This window comes from Macrotis lagotis, chromosome 4, assembly GCF_037893015.1.
Source record: "Macrotis lagotis isolate mMagLag1 chromosome 4, bilby.v1.9.chrom.fasta, whole genome shotgun sequence".
NCBI classification, from domain to species: domain Eukaryota; kingdom Metazoa; phylum Chordata; class Mammalia; order Peramelemorphia; family Peramelidae; genus Macrotis; species Macrotis lagotis.
In genome coordinates, this window is record NC_133661.1 from 193,660,670 (window position 1) to 193,679,258 (window position 18,589).

Consider the following 18,589-nt stretch of genomic DNA (forward strand, 5'->3'; position numbering starts at 1 on the left):
TCTGCCAGTTAGGCAGGTATAAGGTAAGTACTCTTTTAATATAGATTTGTTTTTGGAGTTTAATTTAGCAATCCAAAAGGGTCTACATTTAATCAAAAAGATTTTCTTAGAAAAAGAAGAATAGGTCATTAGAGAGTATTTCTTACATTTTTGCCCCCATGTATTCTAATAGACTGAAAGATTTAGTATATATCTCCTTATATTGATGGAGAATAACATGAAGTTGGCAGGATGTCATCTAATACATCTATGTGAGTTAATTTTTTTTAACATCTGTTTTATTCACAGAAATCTAGAAAGGTTATTCTAGGCTGACCATTCTTGGAAAATACTGACCAATCATGGATGCACGAAAGGCTGGGCAAGTCTCTATGGCTAGACATTTAGCATCTTTTTTGTCCCCAAATCTAGTTTGCTGCTTTAAATAGAACTAGGACTCTAGGAATACAGCAAGTGAAATACAGATACTAGTTTTGGCAGAGTTTACATTTAAAGGGCCTTTGATTTTAATTTAATTTCTGACATTTAATAGTTATATAACCTTATTCATGTCAATCATTATTTCTGGTACAGTGGATAAAGTTCTGGGATTAGAGTTAGGACAACCCATCATCTTCATGAGTTCAAATGTGGCCTCTGACACGAAGTAGCTATGTCATCCTGGGCAGGTCACTTAACTTTGTTTACCCCAGTTTCCTTATCTGTAAAATGATCTGGAGAAGGAAATGGCAAAGCATGCCAGTATCTTTGCCAAGAAAATCTCAAATGGGGTCATGAAGAGCTGGACATGATTGAAACAAATGAACAACAATAACCACACCAATATAAATAACTATTTTGTTATTTTTAGAAAAACTTAAGGCCCCAAAATTTCAGATTTTATTATTAGAATTATTTGAACTAGATATATGATTTCATTGACATAGGAAATTCTCAGAGAAGAAGTTTTTCTATTAATCAGTACCTTCTGCTCAATTCTTAGTTTGCCTGGGGGCACTTAGAGATTAAATGACTTGCCTGGAATCAGTATGTGTCAGAGGCAGAACTTGACTCAAGGTTTTCCTTATTCATAGGACACCTATCTCTTTTGTTTGAAGGAGGGTGTAATGAAGATAGTATGGATGTAGGATCAAGAGATCTGTCTAGAGATCTCTTGGCTAGAAACCTAGCTTTGCCACTTATTTCTTATGTAACCTTGAGCAGGTAATTTATCTTCTGGACTTCAGTTTTCTCACCTCTGAAATAAGTGGCTCAGACTAGACAATTTCTAAGGTCCCTTCTAACTCTAGATTTCCATGATATATGGAACCATGGTAATATTAATAGAAGTTACTGCATCTGGAATAGATGGCAATGTCACTCTTCTTTTTGCTTCTGATATTTTTGATCATTTTCTTATGTAAATATCCAATAAAAAATCAAGCCAATGTGTAGGAGATCTTATCTCTTGTTCTAACATTGTTTTTATTCCTTCCTCTGCCCATATGCCTGATAGCTTTCCATGTCTATGCATCCTTTGTCTCATAGTTGCATTATTTCCTATGTGTAAGTCATTGATGTAACATGTCATAGTCAACTCTTACCCAGTATGAAGAGATTTTACATCATTTTTTTTTAAAGCCAGTGTTCATAAAGATTTTCTCAGGATTAAAAACTTAAATGTTTGCTAAGGTACAGAAGATTTGTCCCATGTATATTGATTGAGCTTTTCCTACTGTTCCCAACTACAAGGGATAACTCCCTTTCCAATAACTCAATTATTTTGATGTCTTCTTGTTTTTGTATTTCAGGATTTAACATAGGGCAGTAAGCATAATACTTACATTAATATTGGTTAAATTTAACTAAATACATAAAAAATAAAATTAAAATATCTTTTTAAAAAGTGTTAACATGCCACAAACTTTAAGAAGCAAAATTGAAAATAACGAACCTAAAACCCTAAAGGAGGTTTAAAATAGATTTTTTCAAGGGAGGTACTGTTCAAAATGGAAGTCAACATAAATGGCAATGAGTCAACTTGAAGGTAACAGTAATATACAAGTGACTAACAAATATTTAGGAGTGCTCATTACTTCAAGGTTATCTTGGGAAAAAATGAGATAGTTTCTGCCCCTTAGGAATTTATAATCTAGTTAGGGAGATAAGACTCACACAAGTATCAACAATTAAAGATAATAAAGAAGTGCAAGGGCAGCTAGGTGGCATAGCAGATAGAGTGTCAGACCTGAAGTCAGAAAAGACTCCCCTTCACGAGTTCAAATCTAGCCTCAGATACTTGGCAAATCACTTAACCCTGTTTACCTTAATTTTTCTCTAAAATGATCTGGAGAAGGAAATGGAAAAACATTTTAGAATGGGGTCATGAAGAGTCAAATATCTGAAATAACTGAACAATAATAATAGAGAAGATAATTCCATAAAACTTTGGGATATTTTATTGAATTTAATTGAATTAATTTAGAATGGATTTCTTTTGGCTGGCAAAGGTTTTGTGAAGGCAGTAGAATCAAAGGATCATAGATTCAGAAATAAAAAGGACCTTAGAATAGGCTCTAGCATAATCTTATTTTATAGATAAGGAAAACTGAGGTCTAGAGAGACTGAATACCTAAGGACACGCAGGAGGTATGCCTTGAAGAACTGTCATAAGCAATAGGAGATTGGGAAGAAGAAGAAATTGGGCATCTCATGCAAGGTGGACTAAAATATTCTATTTTGTGACTCAACTTAGAAGAATTTGATTTGGCTTTCATCTAGACAATGATAAAGTTTATTACTTTCAATCACAAGAAAATTGAATTTTAACAAATATTTGTCTATATGGACAAGGTTCTATGCTAAATGCTGAAAGAAACAAAGATTAATATGACCCATATCCTATATCTACAAATGTTTATGGATTTTTTTTTTTTATTTATTTAAGGCAATGGGATTAAGGACTCAGGTCCTCCTGATTCCAGGGATAGTGCTCTATCCACTGCGCCACCTGGCTTCCCCTAAGTTTATGGATTTTTTGTATTGATAATACAGATAATGCAATATTCTTCCAAATATCTTGGCAAACTTGTTATTTCAGAAATGAAAGATCCAAAGGATGTATATTTAATTACCATTTAGCCTTCCTATCTGTTTAATTTAACAAGTGTATTTCTAATCTCTATCATCTTTTATCTGGTAATTTTAGGGAGGTCTTTACTAGGAAAGTTGAAAGGACATTTGAACTTGATGCTTCACTCTTTGTAGAGCAAACATCTCCATTACATATGATTCTAGGCTCACATACAATTTATTCAAAATGAAGTAGATGGACTACAACACAAATGAAGGCAAGAGGGGAAAAATTGCCCCTAAGTGGTATAAGTAGAATGGGTTTTCCACAGTCTATCCTTTGTTGCATCACTAACAGGAGGCATCAAGAGAACATAGAAAATGTATAGAAAATAGGTAATTTAGCTCCTAAATAGGTCATAATTCATAAAGTATGGCATTATAGAAATGGAAGGGGTCTTAAGATATCATCTGTCCAACTGTCTTCACTTAGATTACAATATAAACTATTCAGGCTACATAGTTTTTCAATTTCTCTTAAAAGTCCATATTAGTTATTTTATTAATTTATTTATTTTTAATTTAAGCAATGGGGTTAAGTGCTGAAGGTCAAACAACTAAGCTTATTAAGTGTCTGAGGCTGAATTTGAACTCAGGTCCTACTGACTCCAGGGCTGGTGCTCTATCTACTGTGCCACATAACTGCCCCATATTAATATTTATAATAGCCTGATAGTCAAGACATTCTTCCTTATTGAGTGAAATTTTTTTTCTTTAAATTTTCTCTTTCTTGTTCTGCTGACAACTAGACTACATGGTCCTCATACTTCTAAAAAAATATTTCACATAGTTGAAAACAATGTTACAGTATTTATGTTATTCCATTAGCGCCCCCCCCCAAGTAAAACCACTCCAAATCATTTATTATTTCCTCATACAAGACCTATTTATCATTCTTCTAGGCATCTTACAACTCTTCTCAGTATCCTTTTTCAAATAAGGGAATACTTTAAATGACTTTTCTCTCAACATGTTAATTTTGTAAGAGCATCTTATTTTCCTTTTTGGTTTCTATTTTTAAATTTCAATAAAGCAAATGCACATTTCTATTTAACTGTTCATGAACCCACTTGCTATTCAAGCCCATGTCTATGGTGGCCAATGAAATGAAGTGGCTTATCTAACAACTACATACTATAAGAAGTGCTATCTTTAAGTTCTATTACTTTTCTGAGTGTTGCTGAAGTGCAAAATGATACACAAACTATGAGGAGAGGCCCAGATGGAAAGGAGATTCTTTTGCTTGTCTCCTATTCATTCTCCACGGAGGTCACATGCCCATCAGTCCAGTGATTCCATTCTGATCACAATTGGTTGTTAAAGGAACGTTTACATTTGTCTAATACCTAGACCAAGGTATTGGGGAAAAACAAAGAAAAAAAAAACCTGTTTTCCATTTTAATTTCACCAAGACAAGATTGGAGGCTTTGTTTTTTTTTTAAAGAGAACTTTGATAAAGAACAAAGTTTGAGAACATTTCCTTTAAATGTATTTTCTCTTTCCTATTCAGCTGACACCTAAAACACATGGTCAGCAATTCTCCTCATAAAAATAATTCCTCCCATATTACTTCCATTCTTCAAAAGGGCAATTATTTCCCTATAACAAGCACACCTCCTTCCACTGATGGCAATTGTAAATACTTTAACACCTTAGCAGGCAGCTTAATGAATTGTGCTGTTTCTCTTCACGTCTCTCCCCCCCCTCCCCATTAACACCTGGTTTCAAATCTTGATGGTGAGCCACTTTGAACTTTGCTAAATTTGTCATTTGATGATAGTTTTTGTTTGTTTGTTTTAATCAAGTCCATATGTGAACCCTTTCCATTTTAGGTTAGAATTTGCCAGAGATTCTTGTATAACTTTCAAGAAAACAGTCACCTTTATGATAGAATAAGTATTTTTACTGAAGGATTATAACTAATTAATCAAACTGGTTAGCTCCAGTTAATGACACTGGATAGGACACTTGAAGTCAGAAAGATCTGAGTTCAATTCAGTCTCAGGCACTAGGGTGATCCTGGGTAAATTACTTAACTTCTCTTTGTCTATAAAATGGGATAATAATAATAATAATAATAATAATAATAATAATAATAATGATAACAACAACAATAATAATAACAAAAATAATAGCAGTACCTAGATCCCAGAGCTGTGAGATTGAGATAGTATTTTAAAGCACTTTGCAAACTTTAAAGTTATACAAATGCTTGTTATTATCATTATTTAGCACAAAATACAAATGTTAGAGATTCTATTCTCAGGAGCTTACCTTCTACTCTTTGAAAAATAAATACCTATGAATGGAGAGTAGAATTCTTTAATGTGTACACACTCATAGGCACACACAAATTAATATTAAATGAGCCCCTTTTGATGGAGGGAGGGGAATAAGCATATCTATCATATACCAGGCATTGTACTAAGTCTCTTACACATAATATTTCATTTCATTCTCAGAATAACCCTGTGAGTAGATGCTGCTATCTTTCCTATTTTACAGTTGAAGAAAGCGAGGCAGAGAGATAAAGAGTTTAAGTAATTTGCCCAGGGTGACATTCCTAGTTAAGTGTTTGAGCTTGTATTTAATTCAGGTTTGAACTCAAGATGTTATATATCAAATATCTTTAACTTGTCTATTCTTGGTCTCAGCTCAGCTAAGAAGAAACAACAAAAAAGCATCCCAAAGAGCAGAAAAAAGTGCATTTTCAGAATATCACCTGTTGATGCAAGTGTAAAGCCTGGTTATAGGTGAAATTAACTGACAATTTACCGAGTATTCATTGCCCCTATTCTTTTCTTTGCTCTCAATTTGATTTGGGATGCATTCTAAACAAAGTTCCTAGTTCCAAGTTCCTACTCAAATGGCAGAATTGAGTTTCAAGTTTTGTGGGGTCCTCAACCCCTCCCAGAATGTCTTGTCCACATTTACATCGCCTGCAGCTAGATGTGATCAGGGTTAGGACACATCATTTTTCCCCATTGTCTAAATTGGATTCTTTATATAAAGCAATTAGTGATGATGTCAGTCCTTCATTCTCAAAGATTATGACATCAGGGAGATGATGTTATGACAAGCATATGTACTGGATTTGGGTGAGGGATGATATGCTGAATAAACAGCCTCAATTTCTCCTCTGGAGCCATCTGGGTCCAATGGTCAGATATGAAATCAGGATGACTGGAGATGTCCTGGTGGAGAGGCAATCATGGTAAAGTGACTTGCTCAAGGTCACACAGAGATTAAGTATCAGCTGTCAAGAGATATCTATCTATCTATCTATCTATCTATCTATCTATCTATCTATCTATCTATCTATCTATCTAAACAAATGGGGGAAGCAAATAAACCTTATACAAAGCAGTGCTATTACTTATTTGTTAATCTCCAGAACTAATTCTATGCATGAATCTTCTTAGTTTTGGACTCTTCTGGGGAACTTGGAATTCTCTATTACCTAAATCCCCAAACTAGTAACTCATTATCAGACTAGTTTTTGGTTTTAATCTTTGTACCATGCTATGCCATCTGTCTAGTATGTGCCACAGTGTTCATATCCCACTCCCTTCCCTCCAGTCTTCTTCAGGTTTGTTAGTTCTCATGCCTATGATAGTAGCTACCAATTAAAAATTAATAATCTCTACCACATTAGCCCCTTCCTGTCCTTCCAGAGACTATCTCCTCTGGCCTAGAGCTATGCTTGCTCATCAGTTATACTGAGGAAGACTGCTCCATTAGCTTCAGTTCTTTCTGTACTGACCTTGTTTGGTCACTTCCTCCTTTCTTCTTAGCCTCTGGACCTGCTAGGAAACTACCAAGGATCAGAAAGGCTAGAAATCTTACGCTGCCCTTGATCTGTTTTCCTTGGAACTGTCCCTTTTGCCCAAAACCTATTCCTTAATTAACTAAGAGTGATTTTTAACTGATTCTGAAATTAGGTTTCTTCACCTTTTCTTTGTGAGGACCTAAAACTTGTCTTAATAAGGGATGTATGTATTTGCTAGTAGAAGCCACCCCCCTCTGAAGCTTGTCTCTGAAACAAATCCACTCTGGTCAACGGCTAGAAAATAAGCATTCTTTAATTACATCCCCCCCCCACTCCCCAAATGATGATGATCTCTTTTGGGTCACATGCTACATTCCTGTTTCATGTATGGAAGATGCTTTCAGGTCTTACTTCATTTGTAATGCAAGAGTCACATTGGGCTCAAAGTCAGATAGACCTCAATTTAAGTTTGATCATGTTACTTATTAGTTTGTATGGCCTTGGAAAGTCAACTAGTCTCCTTGAGTCTTAACTTTCTCATCCATAAAATGGAGAATAATCTGTATAGGTTTATGGTATTAAATGAAATAATAGCCTTACAAATTGTATCATACAAATATGATATTCTATTCTGAGATCAATGGCTGATTACACCTTTCCTAGCTCACAGACTCAGTTTCTCTTGATTACCCAAGGTTCAGTAACACCGCACCCCCCAACTCTGAGTAAGCTTTCAGAATCATTTGAATTTTACATCCTCAAATTAATAGTAATAATTCCCCAAGAAGGAAATACATGTTAAATGGGCAAAGGGTATATGTAGATTGCTTTGGTCTTCTATTACTGATTATTGTTTAGTGTTCTGGATAATTACCTGTTTTTAATGCCTCAAATACAAGCTGCTTAAATGGTAGAGTGAGAAAAATAGAGAGCTAGGTTTGAAAACTGCCTCTAGCACTTACTAACTTTGTGACTTTGGGTAGGTCACTGAATCGCAATATCTGTAAAAAATGCATTTAATACCTGTAGTGCATACCTCTTGGGATTGTAGAGGTTCAAAGAGTTTAATATATGCAAAATTCTGGGTAAACATTAAAGTGTTGTACAGATATCAATTAGTATGGAAATGGTAATAATGCTATTGCTGTGTTTCTAGAACTAGTAACATTCCTATATCTCTACAATTGCATTATAGTAATCTTAGAGGTTATATTTCTCCATTAAATCTAATCTCTGCATCAGATTTTTCTTTATTCAAAAGGATACCAAGAAACCTCTTTCTCTTTATTTGTCATGGTCCTATACTTGTCCATATGAAGCTTTTCCTCTTTCAAGTCCTAATAGCCCCCTCCAGCCAGATTGGTGGTATTCACTTCTGTCAATTTCTCACTCATCACTTGCTATGTATTTTCAGAACTTCGAGAGCCCATTGTCTTAACATCAATACACAATATGATTTTATTATGTATTTACAAAATAATCTTTCCCACATAATATATACCTAAAAAATCCTTTTTGAATTACTCTAGAGGGGATAAAAATTACCTTGTATGTGCAGCAAGTAAAAGTGCTTTGGTTTTTGTTGTTTTTTTTAAATGGTAAAATGGTAGGCATTTTGTTAAATTTTTATTCTGAAATACTCAAAGGGATTTTACTTACATCATGGACTAACAGCCAGAAAAAAATTTCTGGGTAATAAAAATAGTGGTTTAAAAATTAATGAAGAGCAAAAAGAGAATGAGAACTCATTGCTTTATTTATTTATTTTACAACTTCAGAACAGTCAAATGGACATATTCCTTTATTTTTTTTTCTTGAGGTTGAAAGAGGTAGCTGTGCATAGGAGGGAAGTCACATTTAGTCCCAATCTACCTAGTAGTGGACTTTAGGACTTATATGTCAAGTTTCAGCCTGGAGCAAATTCATACATCAACTTTTATATTAAATGAAAGTAAACCTGTGACAGAAATAATAAAAGGAAAATTCATAGGTGAGTCTTCCAATACCTATGTACATTGAGGGCCATTAAAGAAGCAATCCTAGAGGACAGAAACTATATCTAAAATACAGCACTTTTTCACTTCTATCCATGATTTTTTTCTTCTGTAGCTATTCTCTCTGTCATCAATAGCTCTTCAAGGCATTTATCTTCAAGGCAAATAGTCTTTCATTAAAGCAATAAACTATCAATATAAATTAATCAGATGATTCTTTCAATTCTACAAATTAATAGCAGGTATATAAAGATTCCTTTTAAAAATCTTAGAAATTAATTTAGTAGAAGGAAGAAGAGCTATATAGTTGATAATCCAGGTAACTGGATTATCAAAACAAGTTCCTCATTTGTCCCCAAGTCTCTACAGGATGGATCTCCTGCTGCATTTGCCATGGCTAAATCATAAACTGACTCAACGGTCATTAAAACTTTGATTCTGTCCTGATCACTGTTATTAACAGTGATATTTATCTATGAGGCACTGCTAATATATTCAAGAACAGATATCTGTTGATAGTAACACTTACATGAAATAGATAATGAACCTAATAACTGGTGGAAAAAATAATCTAAGGCAAGAATGTCTACAAATGAAGTCAGGACAGATTGAGAAAAACTATATCTTTTCTTTTTAAGTAGAAATAAGGAGGGAGACATTGAGGAAGGAGAGAGAGAGAGAGAGAGAGAGAGAGAGAGAGAGAGAGAGAGAGAGAGAGAGAGAGAGAGAGAGAGAGAGAGAGAGGAGAGAACATGCTGCATCATTAACGCCTCAACCACCATTCTCCCTCAAGCCTATATAAATATGAAAACTGTGCCTTTGGCTTCTAGTTTTAGGTGATTTGCCTAAGGAAATTAATAGACAACATATTTTAAAAGAAGTATATCTATTTTGTAGACAATGTAAACAACAAAAACACTGGTGATTATTTATTTATTGAGATTGATCAGAGGTAGTTTTCATATCATGTGGGGGTGGAGATAGGTGGGTAGGGGTAGGGGTTGATTTTTTTTAATTAAGTGGTATGCTGTTTTGGAAGATAGATGGCCAATTTGTCACTACATAATTAAAAATCTAATGATATCTAAGCAGATGAGGTGCTTTGCATACAGAAATGATATAAAGACATCTTCTTGGAAGAGAAATCAAAAAGTAGACTACTGGATGTTTACTGATTTTCAATGTCCTGAACTTATTCATTTCTGGACATTTATGCCAATCCTGATCTATGAAACACTATTACCCACCCCCCCATTCATCCCTTCCAGTCTAAATGTGCATCATTTAAAGTTCAACTTAAGTAATATATACTTCTTCCATAAAGTTTTCTCTAAGGAGCTTAAATTTAAGTAATCACTTCTTGCTTTTTTCCCCTACTTCCCTAGCACTTTGTATTCCTTTTGTAGTGTTTATCACAATCTACCTTCAAAGAGAGTTATTTATGTATTTTATCTTATATTTCCTAAAAGTTCATAAGCTCTTTGAAGGCAGGTGCTATGTCTTATATATTTTTGCATTCTTCATAAGGTCTCACACAAGGGAAATATCTAAGAGATAGTTACTGAGTTGTATAGGACGTGAAAATAAGGCTTCAAGGCTTAAGTTAACACTACAGTATCAATATTTATTAAGAGTACCAGAATATTAAGAAGAGTCTTGAAAATTCATTTAATACATTCTTTTGATTTTAGACAATAGCAGCTTCTTACAGGGATATGAAGTTTACAATTAAGCATTTTTGTTCATTAAGATTTTGGGGAAAAGATCTTCTGAACTAAGAAATATTATGGGACTTATTTAAAAAATACAATACCTCATTTCCCTAATCCCAACATATTCTCTAAGAAACCTCTGACTTTACTTAGAGAGCTTAGAAGCCACCTCTCACTAAGGTAAACTGCAAAGAAAGACATACCTCAGGGAAAGCAACAGGTGTCTTTGATTTTCACAGTAATACCCTAGAATTTGGGATATACTGGACAGTTACAAGTTTGAGTGAAGAAAAAGAAGAGGTCTGAAATGTCAATTACTAAAGATGTAGCCTATAAGGAGAAAAGTACAATATATAAATTATTCATAATTATAATGCTATGGTCCAGGAATGAGAAGAGGAAAGCCAACAAATGTTGTTTAATTTTAAAAAAATAAATCAACATATAATAAGGGCACAATCTTAATTTTTAAGCCTTTCTTTTACATTGACATCAGATAATAAGTTTGATTAATAGAAGAATATTTATGAAAACCATCAGAGCTGTAGACTATTGATAAGGTTTAAAAATCTAAGTCTATAAGTCTATAAAAAGGATTATTATTTATGTTTAAAAATATAAGTCTCTAAGTCTACAAAAGGGTTATTTCAAAAGCAACAAATAATTTAAAAGAGTCTGAATCAATGACATTATTAGTTACTTTTATGTTGCAAAATTCTATAAATAATACTTTCTTAAAACTCCAAGCTCTTGATCGCCTTCTAATTTTAAGCCATTATTAGTTTTACATGTATATTTCCAGGATCCTGGGTGATGAAAGACTGATTCATTGAGCAGTGCCCTAAGGTAATTTTCAATATTCAAAAAAATGTAATTTTACAATTATAACCATCTGACAAAAAGTATAGTACCACTATCAAACCTTTTAGTAAGAAGAAACATTGTAAGTTTGCTCCTTGCAAGCAATGATTTTCTTTTCATTTTTTTCAAACTCCACTTTATTTTCTTATTAGACCCTCAACCCACAAATGTTCAACTGTCATAAAAGATCAGTGTTACTGAACTGCCAGCATAAATCTTTTGTTTGAAATGTATAAAGAAAGACAAATAAAGGAGACATTGCAGAATGTCTTCTTGAAGTAGAAGCAGATATTGAAATGATAAATAACATAACCTATGAACACTAGTTCTAATGTTCTTGGGCGGAAGAAATTTCTAAATATCAAAGATAGTGGCATTGCTGTCAGGTGGTCCATAAATAAACCATGGTTAATTCCTGACATTGGACCTTTTTTTCCTTGAGATGCTACTGTAAATATGTGTATTCCTCTTGACTGTCTGAATTCTACATGCCCATTTCCAGAAATGCCGCAGCAGATAAGTAACACTGTCATGTCTGTTTTGTCAACTACATGTTGGTTATACTTTTCTATCTATAGTTTGGGAATATTATCAAGGTCAGACAGTCTCTTAGAATACCTGTTCGAATGCTTTTGCATTTGATTATTTCTTTAAGTAGCTTCCAAAAATGAAGTTTACAGGAATCTCTATAGTTTGCAATATTTTACTCTTCCCACATCATGAAAGAAGGCTGCATAAGCAGCCTAATGGAAATTTAGAAAATTAAAAAAATTCTTTGGAGGAATTAATTATATTCTCATTTGACCACATATTATAAATAATTTTGATGTGCTAGAGGAAAGTATCCCCGACATTTTGTGATTCTTTGGCAACTACCCACCTCCTTCCACTCTCCTGACCTCCACTTTTTGTGTGTGCATGACAAATTGGCTATGAGGCATTTACAACTGAAGCACATATCACAAAATTACTTCTGCCAAGCTTCCTCTGTGACCTGCCCGTGGGACATGACATGCTCCAAGATGCATCGCTCTATCAAACCACATCTTTCCAGGACAATGCAAATTATGACGAATTCCATCATACTGCATTATGCATTTCATGCTAATCTTACTAATTCCAAAGAATCAGGAGGGCTTGCTCTTCTGCTGAAGGGCATGTTGTCTGATTGAATGATGGTGAAACAACATTTGCCATCCCCTTCATCTCCTAATCCCAGCTGCGGCCACCTCTGCCCTACATCCGCCGGGCAGCCTTTCTTGCTATGTAACTTCCAAACCAGAATTAACTTTAAATTGGTAGAATCATTTGACAAGAAACCTCAAACCACCAAGGACAGCTCTAAGGTCTAGAAAACAAAGAACTTTAGGAGTGGGGGGGTGGGGGTGTCAATAGAGAAAGGTAAATAATAATGTAAATGATTCAAGCATTTAAACTTAATTCTCTTAGTTGTTCACTGTAAAGAATCAAAACCACCTCTTTTGATGTTTTTGGACCTCATTGTTTCTATAAGAATGTTTATGAAATTTCTTGATTCGAGTTCTTTTAGTTTGTTTTGCTTTTCCTCTACAAATAATCAACCTGTGAAGCAAAAGGAGAAATGCCTCCAGGAAGAGGAACTTCAATTCTTCCCTGTGACAGAAGGGGGCAATATGACTACATGAAAGAAGACTACAGTCTATGATCGTCTATGGCCACACTGCTGAAATAAACATGTTGAATTCCCAAAGAAACATATATTTTATCCTGTGGCATAATTTACTTATAACATTAAAACTCAAACATGGAGCAATTTGTAGCAATAACCATGATTATGCTGTTAGTGGCCCAAATGTCACTGTCTAGATTAGGCTAAATGATACCTAGCACCAAAGAGCAGCTATGATTTATTTTTTATGATCACTGGTAGAACTTGCATGCTTAAAAGGCTCCCAAGAAAACTGCCTTCAATAAATAAAAGAAATAAGGATGAAAAGATTGAAAGAATCTAGTATTATTGTTCAGAGAGGTGATCATAAAAAAAATGACACAGGAATGACGCAAATTTTGAATTTCAGAGATATTGCTGAAAAAAAAGGCAAGTATCTCAGAAATCTCAATGCTATTTTTTAAATTAAAAAAATTCTGTAAGCAAATGATTTACTTTATAGTATATAAAATTGAAATGTATTTGAATTGTTCTGTGCTTTATGAATAAATCAATATGAAAAGGAAATAAAAATTCTAACCCCTTTGTGCAATTAGATGGACTCTTATTAGTCTTCTTTCTGGAAAATAAAATGGATTTGAGTATCTGAAGTATGAGGAAAATTAATTTCTTAACCCAGTAAAAAATTTTAATAGCTTACATTTTGGATAAAATAGACATTTTCTTAAGTTGGAAGTAAATAGCAGAACATATCCTTCCCTTTTTGTCTTATTTTCATTTAGAATTACTAAGTAAGTTTTTAAAAAGTGGAGGGAGAACTGCTAAAATGGGTTTGTATCAAGCTGCAAAAGCTTTACTGCATAAATAACTGCATACTTATGCCCTGACTAAAATAAGGACAACTTTAGTCAACATTTACATTTATACCTTAATGGAATCTTGAAGGGAGGATTTTTTTTAACTGAGATGTTATATAAGCCCTAATAAATACATAGTAGAAATCCACATTAAAATATCCCTAAGAAGAGAAAGGAAAATCTTTTGCTTTCTACTTTCTTCCCTTTGAGACCACCAATCCTCAGAGGTACATGCCTATGTGAGCATCATTGCAGCAAAAGGCAGTGGGCACACCCTGTGCATGCTGTGGCTTGTTGACATGAACCAGGGCAGGCAGACACCAATAATACATGAAGTGCGGTTCAGAGGCAATTAGGATCAGTTGTCAAGGCCAGGCCATTAATGAAAGAACATGTCAGAGGAGCTGGAGACTTCAATGGTTGAGGGCAAGAAGGCGATTTAGTGTGACAGATCGAGTCCTTCCAATGTCCTCAGTGGTACATGCTAATACCAGCCTTAACAACCTTTTGTGGCAGTGTATAATGTGACTAACATGGACTTTGATTCAGCAAAATGACTGCTGCCACTGTGAGTCTGTTTCATTTGAACAACAGTAAAAGCACTGCTACAAATAATTACCCACTTCCGTCCTCTCCTCCACCCAATGTAGTCCTCTTCTAAGCATGCCACATTGTTTGTCACTAAAAGGTTAGGGCGTTTTTCAGGTTATTTTCTTATGGTTATGTGATACCTGTTTTTGCAGAGGTGTATAAAGCAAGCATAATTCAATCTAGAAGGGTTTAAAAGTAAAAATAAATAATAATTAAATCCCAACTCACGTGGTTAATAATAGAAGTGGCCAACACAAATCAAATTCATCTAAAAGAAACATTGTCTACCATGAGAGCTATTCATAGGGAGAAGGGGAAGTGATTACCTGGGCTCCAGGATCACAAGTAGATGGTAACCTAATCCTCAAAGAAATGAAATGCAGAAACATCACATACAGATACTCAAACTGGGTTGCTCCATCCCCCAAAATAGTCTTTACAATTCAGTTGTAATTATAAATAAGAAACTTATAAGCTTTTAGGTAAAAAATAATGAAAGAAAATTTTAGATGCTAAATAAAAAGATTCACAATTTAAAGAAAAAATGAACAATATGGTGATATTTTAAATAGGCAGAATCTGCACATTTTAAAATTATGACAAAGCCTACAGAAGGTCCCAGTATCAATTTCCTAACACTGTTTCTTATGTGTGGATGCTGTTATTTAATAAATTTTTACCAGCCTTTCACATCTTCTGATCACTGAAAAATGTATTCTTACATGCAGGAGAAAATGCCTTTGTCTTAACAGCAGAAAAATGGATAAGATTTTCTTATAATCTTCCCAGAGATGTGCTTTTTCACATTTTCTCAGGATTTATTCCCAGCATCTCAACTACAAAGGGTGATGATGTGATACCTCAGGGCAGGTAGTTCGGCCTTGTCTGCTTATGAATGACCGGACCAGAAGAAGGGCAGATTGCTAAAGATTGATGGGAAATCAGAGCCAAATAGATTTGCTTGGAAAACAGCTTTAGTCTTTCCCTGTGAAATTTTAACTTTTTTGAAGGTCTTATTTTTTTTTCCCTTTTCTGAGACAGTATTTTTTTTTTACTCTTTTGTATACTGCGATTTCTTCCTTTTTGTTATCTGTTATTTTCTAGACACTTTTTATGCCACATCCTTTTCACTAATGTATTTACCTAAATTTCTCCACTTTCTTGAGTGAATATTTTTTTCTGTCTTCTAGTATTAAGTACCATTAGAGGAATATAAGGATCTTAGAGACTATCTAGTCTATTTCATCCCTTTTTGAGATAATGAAATTGAGGACCAAAGAGCAATAAGTGACTTGTCTAGAGTTCAACAGGAAGGAACCTGAACTAGTGGCCTCTGAGACCAAATCTATTGGTTTTTTCATTATAACTTGTACCTCTATGTCTAATGTGAACTAAATCAACATTACAAGAAGCTGTAAGTATTAAAGGACTAGGCACCCTTATATATAATTTCAAAATGTGATTTAACATATTAAATTATCTATGATATAATATATCAAAAGCACTATCATAGTATTTTCAATATTTAAATGTCATACTGATGATATTTTGTACCTTAGGGACAATTGGTAGTAACCATTTACCTTGTCATAGAACAATTACATAGATAGCAATTGAACACCACCCCCCCATCTCCAATGGACAAACTATACGTCAGTTTGACTGGGATTCTCTCTCTCAGATTTCAAGCTTCTGTTGCTTAGTTTGTTAAGATGTCTATACTATGAGATGATAAAATCTGCTACTACTTTTATTTTTTGTTATATTCATATGACAATGGAGCTGTTCTTGTTGGTGGAAAGGGAATAAAGATTGTACAATTATTGAAGATTCTTTACATTTATAGCACAGATCTTTAGTCAGTCTAAAATATTCAGAAACAAGTTAACATCAAGTTCTTGTAATTCCTTGAAAATAAACATAATTTTAATGGTAACTTTATTTTCATTGGAAAAAGAAATTTTCATGAATGCAGAGCTAACAGAGACCTTAGATATCATCCAGTCTAATCTTCTCATTTTATGTAAATAAGTGAGGATATGGGTTGAAATGCCTTTTAATATCAGGTTGAGGTTTATATATATACATAAACACACACATTCACATATGCAAATACTCACAATATTTCTATGGTAAAGTCTGGGATTTCTCATTTGTCATAATGTGTTTACTTTAAGTGAAACATCTTAAAGCTATTATTTTGTTTTCTAAATACTTATTCATAGAAGATGTTCTTTCTTTTTATGAGCACAATTATACCAGGTTTCTTCAATCATTAGCTCATATTTTAATAATATGTTGCCATTTGGGTACAGCTATAATCATAATAATGAACGTGAAGTTCAAAGATCATTAGATATATAGATGGCAAGTACCATTAACAAGAAATATTCTGTACCATAGAGATCACACATTAGAAAACTCAGAAATTTCACTGTAGAATTTGCTATACTGACTGAGGCATCTTTCTGTGTAATTAACATAAATCTCATCACAAAATATGTTAGTTTTAATAACAAACAGGGGCATCTTATAAGCAAACTAGGGAACAGATCTCAAATAAAATTGTAATATAAATAATTTAGCATTTTTATTTTTATATTTCATAATGATATTGTGTAGTTTTAATGGGCATAAAACAGAACTATGTTCCTGATATACATATACATGTATCTATATGTATGTTTAAAATTATCTCCTTTTCTAATATTTTAATTCATATCACTATAGTCACAATACATAATGCTATTAAGATTAAGTTCAAGAAAGAGGGATTAATTCTACAAGCAAGAATAGAATTAATAGTTCCTTTATGTATTTGTTTGTTATTTCCCCCCCTGGTTATATGCAAAAACAAGTTTCAGCATTCACTTTTAAAAATCTTGAATTCAGAATTCCCTTACTCCTTCCTATCCCACACTCCTTCATTGAGAAAGCATAGAGGTTAAATGTGCAGTCATGAAAAACATTACCACAATACTCATGTTGTAAAAGTAAAAATATCCCCCCCCCCAAAAAAGAACAGAGAGTAAGGCTCACTCACTCTCCCTTACCTCCCCCTTCTTCTACTCCATTGTAAAAGCTTTTCCTTGCTTTTTTATGTGAAATAACTTAACCCATTCTACCTCTCTCTTTCCCTTTCTTCCACTATATCTTCTCTCACTCCTTAATTCCATCTTTTTAATATATTATCCCTTCAAATTCAATTCCCACCTGTCTATATATCCATATATATATATATGATATATATATATATCATATATATATATGCCTTCTAACTACTCAAGTAAATTAGAAAATTCATATGAGTTAGCATGCAGGAATATATGTAGTTCAATATCTTTAAGTCCCAATAAGTCCTTTTTAAAGTACATTCAAACTTTCTGACCATATGGGTACCATGTAAGTAAATGATTTTTTTCCAAAACACTGAATGGAACCTGCACAATGCTAACAACTACTATCTCTATGAGACATGAGTCATTTAAGATCCTTTTGCCAGAAAGGTGAGACCCAATGTAACTCAGAAGGGTAATTCATGCATGAACTGCTTGATAAGGACAAAACAGTAGCTTCAGGCACATAGGGCTTAGTAGGATAAATGAAAAGATATGTACTCTAAACTCAAACTGGAGAAAGGGGGTAAGGAAGAAATGGAAGGAATAGAACATTAAACAATTTCTGACAGATGTAAAACTAAAATTAAATCAAGAGCCAAATATTTCCCAAAGGAAATTTCTTTACCCATTGTACAGTTAATTAAAAAACATCTAAATTTCCAATATTATAATCTATTTAACTAAATTGAACTTTATACCTTCTTGCATTCTGCCTTGTCACTACCATGTGAATCCGTAGCCTGTCCTATCTGCCCACCTATCAGAATAAAAAGTTGAGAGGGAAATTAACTTTTGATAAGATTTAGAATACAATGATCATTCCAAAGATATTATGCTTCTTTACTAAAATGTTGAAAACATAGGCCATTGCTAAATAAATAAGAATTTCATATAATATTTACAATGAATAATTTAAAGTGGAACTGT

At 33.5% G+C, this 18,589-nt stretch overlaps 1 protein-coding gene across 5 annotated transcripts in view; it reads right to left on the reverse strand.

Moving 5' to 3' along the window:
- Positions 1–18,589, reverse strand: part of DPH6 (diphthamine biosynthesis 6) — a 505,514-nt gene that overhangs the window by 181,073 nt on the left and 305,852 nt on the right. The window contains exon 13 of one of the 5 annotated variants that reach the window (XM_074235052.1): positions 10,144–18,419. The exons of the other annotated variants lie outside the window; for them this stretch is intronic. Within the exon in view, the coding sequence (XP_074091153.1) occupies positions 18,408–18,419 (12 nt within the window). The 3' untranslated portion in view covers positions 10,144–18,407. Of the gene's footprint in view, positions 1–10,143; positions 18,420–18,589 lie in introns of those variants that run through there. 5 annotated transcript variants of the gene reach the window in all.